This window comes from Hoplias malabaricus, chromosome 10 (assembly GCF_029633855.1).
Source record: "Hoplias malabaricus isolate fHopMal1 chromosome 10, fHopMal1.hap1, whole genome shotgun sequence".
NCBI classification, from domain to species: Eukaryota; Metazoa; Chordata; class Actinopteri; order Characiformes; family Erythrinidae; genus Hoplias; species Hoplias malabaricus.
In genome coordinates, this window is record NC_089809.1 from 24,814,469 (window position 1) to 24,836,247 (window position 21,779).

The following is a 21,779-nucleotide window of genomic DNA, read 5'->3' on the forward strand; positions in this document are numbered from 1 at the left end:
CTTCCTTTTTGGAGATACAAGCGAAAATGTGGCGACAATGTTGTACAGGGCACATATCATGGAAAATCATATTTTTTTTTTCCATTTTGTATGCTCCCTTTCCCATTTTGTATCCTTTTAGTTCATATATTAAAATGAATTTGACAAATTAGCCCGTTTTAATAAGTCATAGTTGTGATATTGTAATAATTACATTTACATAAAACTATACACTTAGTGTGCTGTAGTTTATCATACCGCAAGACCATTGAACTAAATAATGTATTCCAGAGCCTATAAAGTTATGGAAGTGGAGGATATAGGAGAAAATATTTAAATATTTGTTTGTTCCTGGCTGCCAGGAGGCAAACATAACAATACAGGATGGTAAATCTGAAAGGGGTAGCTGCCGTTTAGCTGCCAATATCCCTGAATTTTGAACTGAAAAACATGTTCAATATATTTCAGCATGAATTTTAAAAAAAGATTTCTAAGTGATGAAGGTTTCAAAATCAAGAATGTTTTCTGAACATTAAAATGACATATTGTCAGCTGAGTTCTCTTCAGTAAACACTATCACTTAATTATTAAGCTGGCCAAAGAAGCAGTGGATATAACAGCAGGGATGTTAGTGTTAGTGTCTTAGTACACGTACATGAAGTGCCGTTCTGTGAACCTCTATAAATTACAGTATATCAAATACCATGGTGATTCACCATCAGCACTTACTCATCAATGCCCTCAACCAGTCTGAAGTTGAGGTTGTTGTGTGGGTGATGAGGCCTCCCTGCATTATCTATGAACACCAGTCTAGAGGGATCAGTCCTCCGAACCTGAGAGAGAGAGAGAGAGATATCACTGATTCAGATTCTGTATGCACTTCAATAATCAAATTAGAACAGAGGCTTAATAAATTATGCAAAACGGGCTGTAAAAAGCATGACTCTAAAGTACATTAAATACACATTGTCATAAAATATGGAACAGATATTTGAAGCATGTTACATGTATATTTATGCTGTTTATATAATTATCTGCTTTGATTGAATCCATAGTGTCGTCTAGCAGCACACACACTGCTGAGTGCTGCTGGCCCATGGATAATTTGCAGTATTTCTGCAGTCATGTGAATAAAGCTGTGAAGGATGCAGTTGTGTAGAAGGAGAGCTGAACAAATCGCCTCACCCTCCCCTCTATCAAACGTTATCAACTCTCCACACTCTAATGCTATTTTCCTGTCTTTCAGTGGTAAGTCCTGTTAAAGTTTCCCCTTTCTTTTCTTAATGTCCCTGAATTCATATTCATTCATATAATTGATTTCTTCCTCTCCACCCCATGCCATATCCCTCCAAGGGCAAAGAAACCAAAGAAACACTTTCTGAATGATTTTGTGGGAACTGCACAGGTTTAGTGTGACACCTCTGCAGTATAAACCTCAAGGCTAGGCTGAGCCTTATCTTTTATTATTTTAAAACCGTCAAATGTACCTGTGAGAAAGGTAAACTATTTACAGCATAATTTACAAGGTTATTTGTGATAGAAAGCCTACAGAAATGTCATCACAGTGGTAAACATATCACATACGTTCTCAGAAAAGCTGCCACTGTAATGGTATGTTCACTGACACTGAGGTACCCTCAAGATTATGTCTTATATTGTATGATTGTATGTTTTGTATAAAAGTTGTATACCTTTTTTTCTCAGCATTTATTGTAGAGTGTTTCTATTTAAAACAGTTATGTTATGAAAGCTTGCAAATAATTATCTTTCCATCTGGACAAGACAATGAGGTTTACATTTAGAGAACACAACTGATCCTGTAGGCCACTGACCTTTATGAATATCTAGATAACAGTAGTCACTTAAATGTAGAAATGTAGAACGATTGAATTATTGGACACACAGAAGGAAGCATGTATTTTTGTCATCTTTAGACACATCCAAGTTTGCATATCTGTAATTTAATAAGAGGTGTAAGGATGGTATTTACCCATTGGACTTGCTGATTGCTCTGATATGTGGAACATGTTTGTTATTTAAACCCTTAAGTGAGTTACTCATTTAATCAGATGCATTTATGTATACATGCATATATTATTTATTGAATGAATGTCGTATCATGGCAAAAACCTATGAAGATAGACAATAACAAAATGCAATAAAAGTTCAAACACAGGACCCTCTTGTATAACAACATTACGGCACTTAATGCAATTGTCAGGAAAAAAAGAGAAATGGCTCAGTTTGATCTTGTAAATGATGAAATATCACCTTGGCCGTCTAGAAGAGCAAAGTACAATGAAAACCTGAATGTTCTGTCAGACACACTTCAGTTCAGCTAGGAAAAATCGCAATTTGGTTTCATTGAGATTGCAACAGATCCTGCCAACTTCAATGGCTCTCGTGCTGTCCTCAGGCGAGTCAATATTACTACATGCATCTGGAGATAAAAAAGTGCAATAGTGTTATGTTTCACTGAAGCCACCGTGTCATCATTTATGCATGCATCCTCTCAAAGGAAGTCAAACAGACTTCACACACAAGCCACTTTGGGCCTGAGAAGCTCAAGGACACAGGGAAAATTCCTCAGCATGAAAATGCGTGTTAACCACGACTGTAAAAAAAAAAACAAACACAAACATAATGAGCTAATTTTTACAAATCAAATGCTAAATGGCTTGTGGTATGTAAAACCATAACCAAAATGTGCTTGTAATGTTATATTGAACAACACTGATTGATTACACAGTATGTGCTCTATTGAGCAGTGCCAGATGAATGACTCAAGACCATTTAATTTTTGTGTGTGTGTGTGTGTATATATATATATATATATATATATATATATATATATATATTTATATATACAGTACTATTCAAAAGTTTTAGGCACCAGTTATTAAATAACCAGCTATTTATCTGAGCAGTAAATGTTTATTTGCTAACCCAACATTAGAATAAAACCAAATAACATTATTCCAGTAAGTGTGATATTCTGTGTGTGAATGCGTTGATTTAACTTTTTCCAAATCTCCTCGTGGCACTCTGTATTATTTGAGGTTATCATCCAATACCTAATTTTACCTGTTAATAAATAATGATTTTAAATAATGTGTTGCTCTTAACAAATTAATACGTTCGGTTTAATAAATTAATGCAATCAAGGAGAATCAAAACAAAACATTGGTCTTCAAACTCACTCACAGCTACTATTTTATAGAATAACTCCTATTTTTATTTGTTTTATATTATTATTTTTTGTATTTACTATGATTATATATAACTTTATACAAGCACCACACTTACTGAGAAGGCATTCGTTTACATATGTATAATTATCTGAAGTGCCTAGGCCTTCTGCACAGTACAGTGTGTGTATGTGTGTGTGTGTATATATGTATGTGTGTGTGTGTGTATATATATATATACTGCGCTAACAATTTATGAAAAAATAAATACATTATATATATATATATATATATATATATATATATATATATATATATATATATATTTTTTTTTTTTTTTTTTTTTTTTTTCCATGAATTGTTAGCGCAGTACAGACATAACTTTCAGTTTACCAAAATGTGCACCAGCATTAAATCGTTGGGGTTGTTACACTTGACATTCAGGAGGTTTTCCACACATATGTCAGCAGGGTCTGGCTGAAAGCCACAGCAGTATCGATCCAGTCTGTCATTCACCTGGAGAGTACAGAACAACATATATAAAAATAAAAATAGATAATAAAATATTATATATATATATCTGTAACATGATTTTTCAGTCCAGGTGCAGTTTGCCTGAAACACTGCTCTTATATATAGCACATACCAAAGCACCTGAAAGCTCATTTATACCAAAATTACAGGTACAGTGATATAATGTTTTTGCCTACTAAAACAACTGGAGATAATGATCAGCCCTTGGCAGCATTACAGATATTCTAAAGACTGTTTGGTGGGCAAATAACCTAAAAAGTCTTAGCAGTGCTTGAAAACATACCATCTTACTATCTGCAGTCTGACCTAAACCTACTTATATAAATGACATATTTATAATTACTGGATGTTTACATGTCTCATAGGATTTACATATATTGTATGTCCAAAAGGTTGTACTCAACAATTTGCCCACTCTTTTTTTTTTCTAAAATCAAGGGTACTAAATTGGAGTCTGTATGCATTTGGTGCAGAAACAGCCTCTACTATCTCAGGAAAGCTTTACACTTTATGATGGAGAAATGCAGTGAGGATTTTATTGCATTCAGAGTCACACAAAAAAAATTGGTTTTATCCCCATCACTCCAGGGAATGCACATCCACTTTTCTTGAGCCCAGTACCTAAGGGCTAACAATAATTTTGGTATTGGACATGGTAACTATGCACAATAGTGTCCTATTCAACTGGTCAAAGCTTTTCTAGGGGAATTATACCAAAAGTTTGTGTTTGTGACTGAACAATTGTGTCAGCAATTGGTGAAAAACTTTCAAAGCATCTATCATTAAAGCAGGTGTCTATAAACCACTGGAGATACACTGGACACATATTAGCCATCAGGTAAAAAAAAAAAAAAACTGGATATTATTACACCATAAAGTCCTTCTACACAAGCCATATTGCCTCCATTTCTGGCAGGGAGGGAAGATAATTCCTTCAACACTGCTGCTGTGGTTTGGTTGGAGTAATGTTTGCCTGTGTACAGAAGGTATAAAACTAAGGCTGTGGTGAAGTGAGGTGAGAGGTGTTCCCGAGAGGCTTGAGATGTGTTTTACTAGCTCTGTCTGAGTCAACACTTTCCCTCCTGTGCTCTGGCTGTTATATCATTGCTACCTTACACATGGTTGTGAAAAACTGCCCTGAGAAGTTGAGGTGATGGCAGGTTTGCTGTTAACAGGTTAGAACATGAAAAAAGCACAGAAGCAAGATCAGAAATGAATATTGCAACTGTCAGTTCAAAACTCTGTAACCTTACCAAACAAGACACTTGAAAACTTTCCACTGTGAAAATATCACAAAAATACACCAGTCCAAAGTTAGAATATTTTCTCAGAAGAATAGTTTCACATTATATAACATTCATTAAAGTAATGAGAATTTTCATTCTTAAATAAAGTTACCACTTCCGAGATACAAGGATTTGTTGGAGCTTAGCAGGCTCAGAGCAGTCTAAGATGCTTTAGCTGCAAAAATGGAGCTCTATTCCATTACACATCCAACAGTCAAACTCCCAGTTTTGTCCAAATTCATCTTTATCTTCCATATAACCTGACTCTGCAAATACATTTTGTTATTCATGTATTTTTATCATTTGTATGGGTTGACTGGTGATGGACGTTACTTGCTCAACATACATATATTCTCTAAGTGTCTTTGGGTCCTTGAAAATTGTTATATATGTGCCATATAATAATAATAATAATAATAATAATAATAATGAACTCAAAATTATCTGGAAAATAAATCATGCAAATAATTCCTGCTTTCTAAACAACAAAAACATGGAATCTGATTTTCGAAACAGATTTAAGGTAAATTTCTAAGTATTTTCACTTAAATCCAATCTTTGAAAACATCATTCAAATTGACTTCTCAGGTCTGATATCATTAAGATCTATTTAACCTTTGGGAACAGTGCTTCATACTATGCTTCCCACCTTACCAGTGTTGTTGCTATGACAGCATACTTACCTGTGTTGTTACTATGGCACATATTTACCTGTGTTGTTACTATGACAACAGTGTAAATGTCATTGGATTAAACCAATTGTAACTTGCACCAGCAATGTGAACAAAGCCTGTGAATCTCACTTTTTTCCTGTACATGGGTTGAGTGTTCCTTCTATCAGGTTTCTGACTGCAGAGAGCTGAGGCATTGCTTATAACGACACACACAAAACATGTACATGTATTGTAAGAATGTAAGCTCAGCTTGAACTGTCCTGGTGACCTTAAAGGCAGAACTACATTTTTACAGGGCAAGTCTTAATTAAATTAAGCGGAGAAAAAAAGGATGTGTAAGTATGACTTCTTGTTCAATCTGAAAGATTTTTAATTGTTCATAATAACAAAGGATGGAGTAATTCAGTAAGGACATCACCGTCATGTTTTAATTTGGGCTACTATGAGGAAATTAATGAGGTACTGAGGGAGAAACTGTGTTTTTTCATTCATTTTGTTAGTGTTAATACAGTTTGACAGCATGTGTCCTGGTGTAACACTATCAGAGTCAGACAATATTCTGTAATGGCCCATCCCCTCTGTTTGCTGCCTAAGCACAGATAACCTTAGGCTTCTCTTACATAACCTTCACCACCAGAATCACCAGTGACCACACGCACTGCCACAAAGCACTTCCACAGTGGATGATTCCACACTGTAACTTAGAATAACATATTGCTTCATGAGTTTTCCCTATGTCAGCTACTCAGGTAATACAACGAGTAATTCGCTGAAATTACATTATTCAGATTATTACATGAAACATATAGTAATCTAAACAAAGATTATCAAAAATATGTAAACGTACATAAAATGTGTTGAGAAAGTTTGAAAAGTTTTATTCATGTGCCACTGATTAAATGTATTCCCTAATTCTGTGCATTCATGTGTATACACAACTTGCTTAAAAATCTAACAGGATACATTTTTTTATGAATTTCAGCAAATAAACTTGTGCACTGAAACTAGGAGTAAAATGCCATAGTTGTATTCTCTGGAAGACTGTATTACTTTATTTTCACATTGAAAATCATTAGAACATGCTCATTTGATCAGAGGCGTCCACACTGTATACAGAGTCTTGGTTCATGGACCAGAGTGCTGGCAGGTTGCTAGTAATATTGCGAATTTTCCAGAGGTCTGATGATGGTGATTGAACTGTTTGTGTTAGCAGCCTGTAGTTATTATCTGCCCCTCTCAGGAGATTCAGCAGCTGCTCTGACCAAGGCCGAAAATGTCTGGGTTCTGAGTTTGAGTTCAGATTTATAACAGACGCTATGCTGTTCCCGTGGCGACAGCGAGAGTGTCCTTCACACTGTTCCGCGCTGATGGGTGTTAAGTTGCGCCTCAGTGCCATCAGGGCTGTTAAATGAGGAGCTGGGTACAAGTGTTCACGGCCCCACTCAGCAATTTCACCAGATCAATACCACGCTATTAGCTGTTGGCTGCCTTACACTTATTGACTTTTCTCTTCATGACTACTTATGTTTTATTCATAGCCTATCTGTGGACACACATCTCATCACCCACACACACAAACACATTTTAAACTTGCTCATATATGCACCCTACATTCATTATCAATTTTATCAGTGCCACTGACCATACAGATGCAATTTGACTGTAGTTCATCTGATGCTCTGCATACTTTGATTATTTTTCTTTTGTCAGGATCCCACAGGGACAGGTATATTTGGGATCAATCTCCGTATACTGCAGTGCCTCTGACGTGGTGGTGGTGTGCTGTGTTCTTACAGGTGGATCAAACAGAGCAGTTGTTTAGCTTGGGGAAGTTGCTATATGAATAATATTACTATGATATACACTCAGTGGTCACTTTATGTTAACACTAGAGAGGACAACCCTATATAAAGGGCAATTATTTTGCCCTTTCATTAACAACTGAGTTTGCCTTTTTAAATAAAAATAAACATGTAAATAAGGTAAAAAGATCAGGACACATTTTGTCTATCTATCAATCTATCCATCTGCTTGTTTTTTCCCCTGCCACTGTCTGTTTGGTGTGTTCTTCCCATGTCTGTGTTGGTTTCCTCTGGGTTCTCCACCTTCCTCCCACAATCCAAAAGCATATGTTGGTAGGTGGACTGGCTGTGCCACATTGCCCAGAGGTATGAGTGTGTGACGTGATTCCCAGCAAAGGATATGGCACACTGTCCAAGGTCTGTTCCTGATTGCACCCCTTGATTCTGGGTAGGTTCCAGACAGATCCAACATGAGCCTGAGCGGGATAATGATGAATGAATCAATGGATGATATTGCTTTATATTTTCAGTGTTCTGAATTTACACATAATACAAACTCAGCTCAACTCTGTATATTTATTTCTTTTTTCCCATATGGATAAATTTCTCATAACATACAACTCTATTCTATATATATGAAATTACAGAAGAAATGCCTTTGAAGATCATAAGCCTGAGAATATAATGGGTACATTTCAATGTTTCAAATATTTGAAATAACTTTTTTGTTATTTGTGGTGCTATGTACAAATATGACTAAAAGCTCTATAACTGAAGTTTATCTTATCTTTTGCAACATGTAATATAATACTGTTACAAATGCAGTCTTTTCTATAACTCTAGGCCACATTTCCTCCTGCGTTAGATTCCAGGATAGATGATGAGTGTAAAATATTTGAAACTTGAGAATAAAATTACCATGTGATGAATATGTACACAAAGGCAAACTGGGAAATTATAGAAGGAAATAATGTGTCTCCACTCTCAGTGTGTTCTTTATCACCTCACAGGTAAGAACTGGTTCTTGCTGTTCCAGAGAGATCTGTGCTCTCATTAACACATCATTTCTCTCATCACCATAGTAACCCTTTTCTAATTCCTGAGGAAGTATTTTTTCTTTTACTAAAACTTCAGAGGGTGCAGTGTCAACAGACTTGAAAAAGAGAGTAAACACAAGCTCTGACATGTCTTCTAATACCTTCTAATCACTGTCTCCTCCCTAATTGAAGTTCTCCTCTGACTGCAGTTGTGTACACAGCAGTGTGACAGATGTCCCCTACAGAGTGCTCTTACACCTAAGAACTCCATTAGGATTCTGTCTCACGAACTCCAGCCTTTAATAGTGTCATTAAATATAATGGGTGGATTACATGTCTTTAACTCTCACTAGGCCACTCTTACGTTGACACAAACATTGAGCATACTCAAGATAGTGGCTAACAGAGAGGGCTATTACAGGAAGTTGATTAAACGACATGCAGTCTCATTATTAAGAGTATACGCATAATAAAAAACAGCCTTACAGGAGGTAAAAGCTTTTTGTATCTATAAAGGAATGACCGACCCCATACAACATATTCAGTTTTTTTCTACACTCATCTAAAATTGTACCAAAATAATTGCTGTCAGTAACAATACATTGTATGTTCTTTTTATTTTTTATTTTTTGGACAGGATATGTGCACACCAGCTGCACTTTATGCTGTGTCGATTTTATAAATAATGGACAGTTAGAAATACGTAAAAACACTTATTTTACTTGTTACAATCTTATTTCTTCTGCTGTGAATACACCAATTCGAGAAGGTAGGGCTGGGCCATTAATCGAAAATTAATTGAAATCAACATTCAGAACTTCTAATCAACATAATGTTGTCTATATCGATTATATTGATTATTTCTGTTCTGTTATGTTCCCACTGTGTGTTCATGTACTCTCCCTTTAAAATCACACTACCAATCTGTAGTCATGTGATTCTGCCCCTATCTGCCACATGGAAGCAACCTAAACGCTGAGGCAGGCCAAGCAACTTGAGAAACAAGAGAAGAACAAGCTCCCAGCAACGTTAGAAAAAATATCCCAGCTTTTTACAGTACAAGCCTCGTCACTGAACTATGAGGGTCAAAAAACAAAATAATAGTTCATTAATCATAATTGTGGTAAGATGTACAGTTAATTATGATATTGATTTGTGCTCATATTGCCCAGCACTACTAGAACGACAAGCTCAAGAAGGTGGGTTTACTTACAGAAAAAAGTAAAGACTACTGTAATAAGAAAGCTAATCAAGATCTCTGTGTATTATTGTTCTTGGCAGGTGAGTCAGTGTTTACTTGGCACCTCCATCTATTTCACACTGTGAATCATAGAAGAACTGTTCAGAGAAATTTAAACAGAGCCCCCACAATACTGCACACTGAAAATAATATACAAAGGTTTTAGGTTTTTGCTTCAATGTCCTTTTTTAGAAAGTACCTCACTCACTCATTCACCCTTCACCTACATATTCGACATTCGCTCACACATTAATCATTCACTTACATTTACCATTCACTGATACATTTAGCATTCTCTCAATTCACCAGGTATCAATCGCCACTGACACACACATTTTCTACCACTCATCATGTACTCACTCACTATTCATCTACTCACTCTCTTATATACACTCACTCCCTTGCTCTCACTCACTCATTTATGATTACAAAAGGCTTCATATAGGGTGCAATACACTGCTTGGAACACTATGTGTCCTTGTATTGACTGCAGCTGATGTTTAAAGCAATTCAATTAAACACATTTGAACATCTTTCATAGAGAAATCATTTTTATTTGAGCCAAAATATGTTCTAAAGTAGGGGTCACAGTCTGGTCCTCAAGGACCCCTAGAGTTTCCGTATTTTGCTCTAGCCCTGTTTTGTTACAACAAAAAAATGTGGAATATTTGAGGGTCCCCTAATGACCAATTTTGGGAACACTTTTTTACACCATTGCTCAAATGAACCCCTTTATGACATTTATGTTAAGTATTTCATATTATATGCTACAGATTATTCAATAACTAGATCCATTCTACACATCCAAAAGTTTATAGACACCTCATCTAAAGACATCTTGAGTATATTATAGCACCAATAATTGTTGAGACAGCCATTCAGCTATGCACACGTCTTTTTAAATCCCCTTAGAAATGACCAGTAGAATAAGACACTCTGGAACAGCTGCCAATGAGCATAAAGTCATCGTACCCAGTGATAAGCATCTGATAGAGGGGCATAGAACCCCCAACACTGGGCTGTTGAGAGATAAAGCACCATGTAATACATTTGTGATGGTTTGGAGTGGTGTTTGTTATCTAGATCCACTATATCTGCCTCTGACCTCTCTAAGTTTCTTGTGGCAGAATGCTATCGTATCGTCACAGTAGTATTCCAACATCTATTTTAAAGGGCTGATGCCCTTTTTGTTGGATGTTTGGTCTCCATAAACTTTAACTCTACCACTCTTCAAGTTGGTTGTGTTATTGGAAACAAATCTGCCTTTTTAGGAATTAAAAATACAGATGATTCATTGTTGTGAAAAAGAAAAACTCATATATATTTTGGCAAGATTTCTGTTTTTTCTTGTACATGAATATAAATGTAATGTATTAGGTAACTAACTATGTAATTGCATATAAATAAATATATAATCTAGACTAAATGTATAGCGAAATGGTAACAGTAGCTCCAAATTTCAAAGGCTTAACCTCTCACCTGTAGCAGGAAGTCAAACAGCGCCAGTCGAGCCCATTCTGAATGGTGCACCCCTACACACCTAGAGGAGTTCAGTGGTACATGAGTTCCACACTTGGTTTTTAGCAGTGTCTGGTACTGAGGCCAGGTGAGAGAGAAAGAGTTCTGGTCATTATCAACATCAGACAGGTGCTGGATATCTGGCTCCCACCACACCATAGGTCTCGGAGAACCACTGGTGTATTTATATGGAAGGAGGTCACTATGGAATGTTCTTAGAACTGCAGGAAGACTCCTGTTCAGACCCAGGACCCTGTCCAAGTGGAAGGCAAGTACCTCATACCAGTCATTGGGACGTTTGATTAGGGCACACTTTCCTGCCTGGCAGAGTCTGTTATGGCCCCAAGTGTTATTTTGACCACCAAGTCCCACCTGAAGCACTTGACCATGACCTGGAATTCTGGCTTTACTCAAAACAGTGCCTCTGGCAAGTAGCTGCATATTCTCCACATCTTCCTTGCTAAACCAGGGTAGAAATTCTGCTCTGGTCTGGTTCCAGTCTTTGCTGAAAGCTTTGTCACACAGACTAGTCATAAATTCTCTCTGCTCAGCCCCTGCCCCAGAGATACTTTGGTTCTCAACCTGGTGTCTTTTCTTGTCAAAGGGCTTTGCATGTCTTTTATTAGTTTTGGGTTTTTCTATGGGCCGTTTTAGGGCGTCAGACTGCCCCATCAGTCTCTCTGGCTTAGGCCCATCTGGAGTACATTTGTGCCTGCAAGGCTTAATGTCCGGGTGGAGACTCTGCATTCTGGCAGACTGATGCATGGTTTGGTCAGGTCTGGGAAGAGGAAGATGAATGGCATACTTAGAATTACTGCCATTGGCTGGGTTGTTGGCAAGTCTTCCCTTTGCTTTGGCTATAGGTGTCTGTGATGAGTGTTTGCTTTTGCCTGGATTTGCTTTCTTCAGTGTCCTATTTATATTGTTCTTCAGCTTCATTTTAGTTACTGGTTGGACTCTTTCATGTACCCTGTTGCTTTTGTTTTTGTGGTGTCCAACTACAAGTGGGTGCTTGGTCAGATCTTTGCTTTTAGAAAGCTTCCAGGTTCCTCTGTGGTCCTTAGGAATTAGCTGATGAAGAGGTAGCTTGGAGTTTATTCCCTTTAGCCCAGTGGGTTGCTTATAGTGGGGCCCTGGTGAAGGGAGGCTCTTGTGTTGAGTGGGGGAGGGCGAATACGTGTTGATCATCACCGCTGACAGGGCCAGGAGAGACAGAGAGGCCACGATGTAGCGCCGCTTCACTCTCAGCTTCAGCACTTTCCTCAGAGCCTGCCAGACAGAGCAGAGAAACACTGCTGATTAAGACAGATCACACAGCCATAACTGCCAGCCAATGTCAGTAAATCCAAATGATAACAAATCTCCTGTACACTCCAGGCAGGGGAAAGCAGAGAGGAGGCCATGAATATGACAACGAATTCCATTCAGAGCTTGATAGTTTATAAATGGCACATAGGCTAGATGTTCATTGTGCATTCTCCCATATGCAGTATACATTATAAGTTGAAACCAGACATTTTCCATACATGCTGCATTCATTCTGTTTTGTTCTTCAAGTTCTATTGTGAAAGGGGGATGTGGAATAATTCCTGCTAACAACAAAACTGGGTACAACTTTAAAGTAAGACTGACCACAAATGGCTTAAAAATCTGTTTATTGCATGGTTATTAATTAGGCTGTTAACACCATGAAATATGTACTGAAGCTGATTGGCTTAATGTCGAATGATGGAGAGGACAAAGTAAGGTCAGTATCCAGCGAGATCTGAGGATTAACAGAGCAGATGGATGTGCATTCACTATTTGGCAAATAATGACTATTAATGACTTTTGATGTGTTTACAACCTAGTTAATAACCACTAATAAACCAATTTAAACAATTCATGAATTGTATTAATGTAGTCTTATTCTAAAGTGGTACCCTAAACTGTATGATGCTAGTTAAAAAATAATGCTACAGTAATCTGTACAGTTTTATTATGTTTAAATGCTGCTTATTATGTATTAAGTTTTTGTGGTCAGGTGAGAATTGTTTTTACAGCAAAGGGTTCTCAACCTTCCTCTTTCACCTCTCATTTATTCCTATCAGCTTATGTCAGACAGAGCTCACACAGAGTGTCCTAGTTCATCTGATAACTGCACTGCGCAGGACTATGCTGTCTAAGATGCAGTAAAATGAAAAACAGAACAAATGACTCCTACGCAGCTAAGAATGAATGGCACAGGGATCTTTAAAACCAACCAAAACAGTATTTGTCGTCAGAGGAATTTGAGGGGAAGTGTTCTAAACATATATTTAGCCTTTCTCTCTGTGGCTCTCTTTAATTATCCTGCTGAAAGTTATAATTTTGGGCCACATATGGCAGGCATTATTCAACAACATATTTATGGAAATACGTAACAGTAACAAAGTTCATTTCATTGGAACATAAAATCACTTTACAACTTTGCAACATCGCGTGGACATCGGGGGCAGTGCCTCTGGACTGGCAGACTGGGGTGATGGTTCCCCTTTTCAAAAAGGGGGATCGGAGGGTGTGTTCCAACTATAGGGGGATCACACTCCTCAGCCTCCCCGGTAAGGTCTATGCGGGGGTACTGGAGAAGAGAGTCCGACTGATAGTTGAACCTCGGATCCAGGAGAAACAATGCGGATTCCGCCCCGGTCGTGGAACACAGGACCAGCTCTTTACCCTCGCTAGGATCCTGGAGGGTGCATGGGAGTTTGCTCAACCAGTCTACATGTGTTTTGTGGATCTGGAGAAGGCATTCGACCGTGTCCCTCGGGGTATTCTGTGGGGGGTGCTCAGGGAGTATGGGGTACTGGGCTCTTTGTTACGAGCTATCCAGTCCCTGTACAAACAGAGCAGGAGTCTGGTTCGTATGGCTGGCAGTAAATCTGACTGGTTTCCAGTCAGAGTTGGACTCCGTCAGGGCTGCCCGTTGTCACCGGTTCTGTTCATAATTTTTATGGACAGAATTTCTCGGCGTAGCCAAGTGGCGGAGGGTGTCCGGTTTGGTGGTCTCAGGATTCCATGTCTGCTTTTTGCAGATGATGTGGTCTTGTTGGCTTCATCGAGCCGGGACCTCCAGCTCTTGCTGGACCAGTTTGCAGCCGAGTGTGAAGCGGTAGGGATGAGGATCAGCCCCTCCAAGTCCGAGTCCATGGTACTCAGCCGGAAAAGGGTGGAGTGCTCTCTCCAGGTTGGAAGTGAGATCCTGCCTCAAGTGGAGGAGTTTAAATACCTCGGGGTCTTGTTCACGAGTGAGGGAAAGATGGAGCGTGAGATTGACAGGCGGATCGGTGCAGCGTCAGCAGTAATGCGGGCTCTGTACCGGTCCGTTGTGGTGAAGAGAGAGCTGAGCAGAAAAGCAAAGCTCTCGATTTACCGTTCAATCTACGTCCCAACCCTCACCTATGGTCACGAGCTTTGGGTAGTGACCGAAAGAACGAGATCGCGGGTACAAGCGGCTGAAATGAGTTTTCTCCGCAGGATGTCTGGACTCTCCCTTAGAGACAGGGTTAGGAGCTCGGACATCCGCGGGGAGACTCGGAGTGGAGCCGCTGCTCCTCCATGTCGAGAGGAGCCAGCTGAGATGGTTCGGGCATCTGGTTCGGATGCCTCCTGGACGCCTTCCTGGAGAGGTGTTCCGGGCATGTCCAACGGGGAGGAGGCCCCGGGGCAGACCAAGAACACGCTGGAGAGACTATATGTCTCGACTGGCCTGGGAACGCCTCGGTATACCCCCGGAGGAGCTAGAGTCGGTGGCTGGGGAGAGGGAGGTCTGGGTTTCTTTGCTCCGACTGCTTCCCCCGCGACCCGGACCCGGATAAGCGGTGGATAATGGATGGATGGATGGATGGATGGATAAAATCACTTTAAACATTATGTTATAAGAAGCAAATTTGCTGGTTATTTCAATTATTAGCATTTGAAACAATGCAAATTTCAGTTTAGATCCACAGAAACCACTTTTTGCAGTGCAGTAAGTCATTTTTGTGGAAGCTGGTCTTTTTTGGAATACACTGCTTTGCACTTTGTTAGTACCACACATTTGCATCTCAGATGCAGTTTTGGACTGTTTGCATTTCATTTGCACTTTACATATAACCTTGTCTTCTTTTTTAAGCTTCTCACATTTCCCTTTCAGCTAAGTTAAGGTAGATCTGACATGCTGATACTGTGATCCTCTGTATCTACATGCAGGAAAGGGATGCCTGGGGCTACAGGAATGTCTCAGCTCTGTAAAGATCCCTTCACTGAGGCTGGAAGTTTTTATGACTTTTCCAGATAGTGTCTAGTGAAAGGCTCCCATTGTGTTGTGGAGTAAAGAATGTCATGCCTGCAGCTCTGCTGGCCTGAAGCTCTTAAGAATCTGCTTCACCCACTGCCCCACAGCCCTCACTGCTGCAGGATAACACCTGCATTGGTGTAACTTAACTTTTCAGAGAGACACATTAATACTAAGGTATGAGAGGATGTAAACAATTTAATGTTAGGGCAAGGTTCACAATTTGGCTTTGTGGTTAACCATGAGGTCTGTATAAACACTCTCAGCTGAAAAGTGGTTCATTAGTGGTTTAGGGCAGCCAACCTGGAGTGAATGAGTTAAGAATACAGATTCAAGACTTTCTAAGCAACCCAAAAATATTTCTATACTATCTTAAAAATCTTCTAAAAATGTATATGAAAATGCTTTACTAGTGTCAAAATATGACTTAAACATGTAGATTTACCTTGCTATTAATAAACAACAAGTATTAAAATAACATTATTTCAGGCGTAATGCAGTAGATATGACCATGTTCCATATTTACACTGCCTAAAGAACCTATTGTTAAAGAACTTTTAAAAATGAGGTGCCCACTCGTCTATAAATATAGCTCTTCTAATAGGTAATGTTTGCTGTTTAAAATGCACCCATTTTTGACACAGGTGTTTAACACTGCACAAAATGCTTGTAGACTCTAAAATGAGAAACTTTGGAGAGGCCATGCTTAAGCCTTAGGTTGCCAAGTTCAGTGCTAAGCATCAACTAAACTGGGCTGGGGAGCAATGCGACTTCACTCTCTGGAATGATGGACTTCCATCTAATACCACTGGAATGAGTTGGAGGGGCTTTTGTGATACATAACTAATTATTCATCGTCACTGATCTTGTGGATGAATGCAATCAAATTCTAAAAGTCTCTATATCTATTGTATGACATGTTGGCTGAGCAAGTCTCCAATAACTGTTGTACACATAGTGTATGTGACCATGAAAAGCATTTTTAAAAATGTTTACAAAACTTCAATGTAATGTAAAAGTTTTAATACTTGCTTGATAGTTTATAGGTAACATTGTTATAAATTGTTACTGTATTTTGAAAACCATTCCTCCAATCTAATTATCATTTAGGGAGATGGAAGTAGTTGGTCAGTTATCCCTAAAATGTTCCCATCTAACATTAAAAACAGGGTAAAATTAGATGTAAATAGAGACGCATATGGCTAGTTTATTACATCCCAATCAAACAGGGCTAAAATATAAACCAATATGAAGGAGGCGACTCAGTCCAATGTATTTAGACTCTTCCTGATGACCTCTCTCTAATTAGCAGCAGAGCATTTAGCACCTGTGTGTTCCTGTCAGTGTGTCAACAATATAGCATGCTAGCTGTGCTAAACTGTTTTAACACTCTCCAAGTGCAAACAGCTCTTAGCACAGCTAAAGGTATGGCACTGTTCAACAAGGCAACTGCAAGCACTCCAAGCACAACACTAAGCAAGACAGACAGAATGAGCAGCAAGAAATCTGACCACACACGCACTCACACACACACACACACACACGTTTTCACTCAAATATGCCCCAAATGTATTGCTTTGCTATACATGTCTACATGTCTAGCATTATCAAAAATATAAAATACACTCTAGAGTTCCAATGGGACAAAATACCTTTTCAGACAGGAATACTAAAATAAACACTATAACACACTATAAAGCCAAATACTACAATGAAATGTTCTATTAGGACAAAAAAATATGGTAGTAAACATTAGCAATTTGGATCCGAAATACTTTTAATGCACTTAGTAAAATAAAAATTACTGGCCTTTTTTTACTCCCTTTGAGTCTGGCTACTTCATGAGACAGATGCGAAAAAGGCCAAACCCCCCTCTCTTTATTTTCCTTCTCTTCCTCTCTCCTTAATTTATTTGGCCCAGATGGGCTCTGCTCCACCTCCAGCTGTGAAAAAGTACACATGTAGAATCCTAATAGAACTTCTGTCACATACAATTTAAGTGATGGACTTTTTGTTCATTATATCTCTGGCTTTGGTCTCCTCTTTGTTTTCTGTATTTTTCACCTGTGTAACTGTAACAGACTCATTTTACTGAGTGACACATAAGGTAGTTCAGCCTGTTAAAGCTCACAGACATTCAACAGTCTGTGTTTTTCATCCTGATATTTGTTCAGAGGGAAATTACTTAAAATAAACCATGCAAAATAAATCACAAAGCTTCGGACACTGGCTCAGCATTGAAAAGGAACAGGTCATAATTTTTAATTACCCGGCTTATTATTAGTACTGTAAGAACTGTCAGAAAATATCTTCAAAATGCAGAAAAAGAATCACCATTACATTTGTATATAGTAAAGAAATGCAGAATTATTAAGTCATATAATAAATAAATACAGAAATACCAGGTTTTATTCTAACAGCAACACTATGTAAACAGTGAATGCTGTGCTTCCTTTTTACCTAATACAAAGATATTTATGTAATTTAATTCTTTGCTCAGGCAAGAAGGCAGCAGCCAAGTGAAGACTTCACAGGAGCTGATCTCATTGCTTTAAACACAGAGTATAATGAAGTGGCAGCAAGGACAGATTATTGTAGAACAGCCCAAGGAGACGATTAAGATGAGGTCAGGCTCAATTTCAGCATTAATGATTGGACCTTTTTGACCATGAGCCGCATAATTACATTGCCTCCAGCTTTAAAACGAGCTTATAGCAAAGTCAGATATGGCTATGATTACAGAACCTTCCTGAGAGCAAGATAGGGAAAGCAAACAAACAGCCAGCAGCAGACGAGTTGGTTGTGATAAGTGGAAGGCAGATCAGAAAGATTGAGAGTTTATGACAACAGAGAACAAAGACTCGCTCAGTGTTTTGCAGTAATTGGGCAGGAATAAGCTTTGAGGCAGCTGTGGCTTTCTGCATGTGGACTGTCAGAACAGAAGGGACATATTTACTGAGAGAGAGAGAGAGCGAGAGAGAGAGAGAGATTGAGTGAAAGAAAGAAAAAGTGAGAGACAGAGACGTTGTCATGATTCTGACATAGATTATAGTATGTATACCTTTATAATGGGCAAAAATATTTAATACATTTTTATTATGCATTGTTATGCTGCACTGTCCGGTGTGCTCCTGCCTTGTGCCCAATGATTCCAAGTAGGCACAGTACACACCGCAAACATGAACTGGATAATGGTTGCAGTCAGTGAATGTATAAATATAAATATAAATATAATGTGCATCAGTTTATATTGGTTTAGAATTTTAGCCTAATTTCCCTCTTTTTATTTATTATTTTTTATTATTATTATTGCCAATTTAACCCAATTGTGAGATCTCCCCCAATGACACAGTGCTGCTAACCTGGGAGAGTAAAGGCAAGCATAAGCTTCCTCCAAGACATGCAAAGACAGGCAATGCTACTTGCCTGTCCATTCACATACACTGTATATAGAATTAGGGAATATAATTGTGCCTTATTCTATTATAAGTGGTAGTTTTTTAAATATTCATCTCTCCTTCTGAAGAAGAAAGTGTAATATACAATTAGGGAACAAACCTGGACTTTAAAACACTCTAGTAGCTTTAAAGGTACATTTACACTGTTTGTTTAGTGACATATAATGTATCTTTTTTTCCTGAGAGTGTATTAGACAGGAGAGCCCAATTAAACTCACTTGGATGGCTGATGCAACACTGGGCTTTCTATGTGGTCAAGAGAAATCTGAGTGTGATCCAATCACTTATATTTATGAAAACAACATACCTGACAAAGAGGTCAGTGAGGTGATTCATGGGGAGGAAAAAAAAGCCTTACACTGGATCATTTAAAATTTGACAGACTGGTCAAATTTACAACTTGCTTGTTACATAAAAAGTCATAAAAAGTCTGCCCAACTTGACTCTGGAAGACAGAAATCCCACTAGACAAGAAAAAGTGCCAGGAAAACCCAGAGATTTGTTTACCACATTATACAGGTTTGAATCCAAAAAGGTAGAATCTAAACAGGACCAGAATATAGTCTATGGCTTTGGTCTACAAGAAGGACCTGTTATAACCAATGAAGCTGTTATATCTATATGGTTGTTATATCAACCATGCGACCAAGAACAACCCATGGAGGCTGACGACCTACTGGACCAGGCACAGCCCTGGGAAGCAGATCAAACACTGGACTTGGTTGAATGCTTGAAGGTGGACCCATAACTACACCATGTACAACCCACAAAGACATAGCCCCACTAGACCAGATAGAGCCGAAGGAGGTGGACCAACCACTGGATAGCAATTGAGGTGACAGCATTTAGGACCACCAAACTGTCTTGCATGACATCATTGTATAAAAAAAATAATTTATTCTTTTATTTTTTAACAGGTTAATACATTTGTCTGAAGCATCAAACCACAAAAATACAGACAGGGTAAATTTCCCCCCACAGCAGGGGCCTTAAAAATAAAAAATAAAATTAAATAAAAGGCTGCCTTTGAAATGAAATCAATTCAACTTCAAAATCTACCATTAAAATTAAATATGGTACAATTATATTCCCATATTAAAGGGACTGAGACATATCAATGAAGGTTGCGCCACAGTTACAGTTTTTTTAGAATGTTTGATGACTCTGATGCGATTGGTCTCCACCATTATCAGATGGGAAAAACTCTTTTAGAAGAATCAGTTTTGGTTCTTCCCCCAAAAGATCTGGGTGGTGGATCATTTTTAGCACTGCAGTGACGGTGTATTGGTGTTATGTTAGTACTCGTTTGAATGGATCAGGCACAGCAGTGCTACTGGAGTTTTTAAGCATGGTGTCCACTCCCTGTCCACTCTGTTAGACACATTACCTCATTGTAGATGTTAAATCATAGACAGTGGCCCTGTTGTTGCTGCACAGTTTGTACCAGCACAACACACACATATATAAGTAATTTTTATGTGTAAGTTTGGAAACCACTGTTCTACACAATCTGGATTTGCAAGATTTTGACCATAAATGCTTCATTTCTTTAATCATAAAATGTGATCATGAGTTTAAAAATAGAGAAGTGTATTCATGCCCAGTGCAAATGTTTATTGCTTAATATAGGCCAGCATGTAAACAGACCACAAAGTGGAAACATCTGACACACCCCTCCAGGACTTGTGGAGAAATCAGGATATTGCAGAGGTTTATACCTGTTATTAATCACCCAGACCCAGAGTAATGGACAAGCTGATCTCCTGCACATATCAGGACTACTGTGTAGAAAATCTGTCCACATATTGTTTTTTTTTTTGTCATTACCAGGAAAGCTGGCTATTCCCTGAGACATGCCACACATATCTTTACTGTCATGAACAGTAGCGATAAAACACAAATCTAATGAGAAGGATTCAGTATTCCAAACTCCCCAGCTGCCTGAGTCAGAATAAACAGCTTTGACAGCTGCGGACCCCCCCCCCCCCAATACACACACACACACACACAGGCTTTCTGCTGAATAATGGCTTGATGATACTTATTTTCTAAAAAGAGACATGGAGTTTGCAAAGAGAGATAATAAAAGAAAAGAAGAGAGAGAGAGAGAGAGAGAGAGAGAGAGAGAGATAAACCATCTGTTATTGTATCCTGTCCCACCTCAAAGTCTCATCAGTGGTGTTACTTTGTTATGGTCCAGATGTTTCTGACATCCATCTGCATGACCTAGTGTGCGTGTGTGTGTGTGTGTGTGCAAGTCCTCACAATCTGCATTCTTTTACTTTAGCTGTGCAGTGTGTACAGACACAAAAACACTTTTTGCATATCAATACAATTGTTGTCCTGCTCTATCACACCAGTCACTATTGTGTATATCTCACCACTGATTTCAGGGTGTAGCTTGGGGCTTTACTATGAGCATGACAAATGCTCATCTATATTCTGATTGGCTGCCTTCCTGTAAAATCTCTTCTCATTTCCATGACGCATAAAAAAAGAAGTTACTACAAAAGCCCTGTCCAACCTGCCAGCAGCTGTGCAGATAGGCCAGTTGAGTAGGAGGAATGCATGAGAGTATGTGAGAGGATGTGTGTGACCTGCTTGGAGGTGAAATATATGGAAAACTGTCCACATATGCTTTATTTATAACCAGGAAAGATGCCACACTACGTCTTTAGTGTCATGAACAGTAAAAGAGAGTGTTTCTCTTCGGCAAACAGAACATCACATCTACCGTCATCGCTGTTACTATGACAGATACAGTTGTAA

General features: G+C 38.6%; 1 protein-coding gene across 2 annotated transcripts in view; it reads right to left on the reverse strand.

Moving 5' to 3' along the window:
- The window catches only part of gask1a (golgi associated kinase 1A), a 28,242-nt gene that overhangs the window by 1,479 nt on the left and 4,984 nt on the right, over positions 1 to 21,779 (reverse strand). Inside the window, exons 2-4 of one of the 2 annotated variants that reach the window (XM_066683455.1) lie at positions 11,220 to 12,527; positions 3,561 to 3,683; positions 709 to 812 (exon numbers count right to left, since the gene is read on the reverse strand). In XM_066683455.1, coding sequence (XP_066539552.1) covers positions 709 to 812; positions 3,561 to 3,683; positions 11,220 to 12,527 — 1,535 coding nt within the window. Of the gene's footprint in view, positions 1 to 708; positions 813 to 2,107; positions 2,420 to 3,560; positions 3,684 to 11,219; positions 12,528 to 21,779 lie in introns of those variants that run through there. The other variant, XM_066683456.1, reaches the window with a different exon arrangement.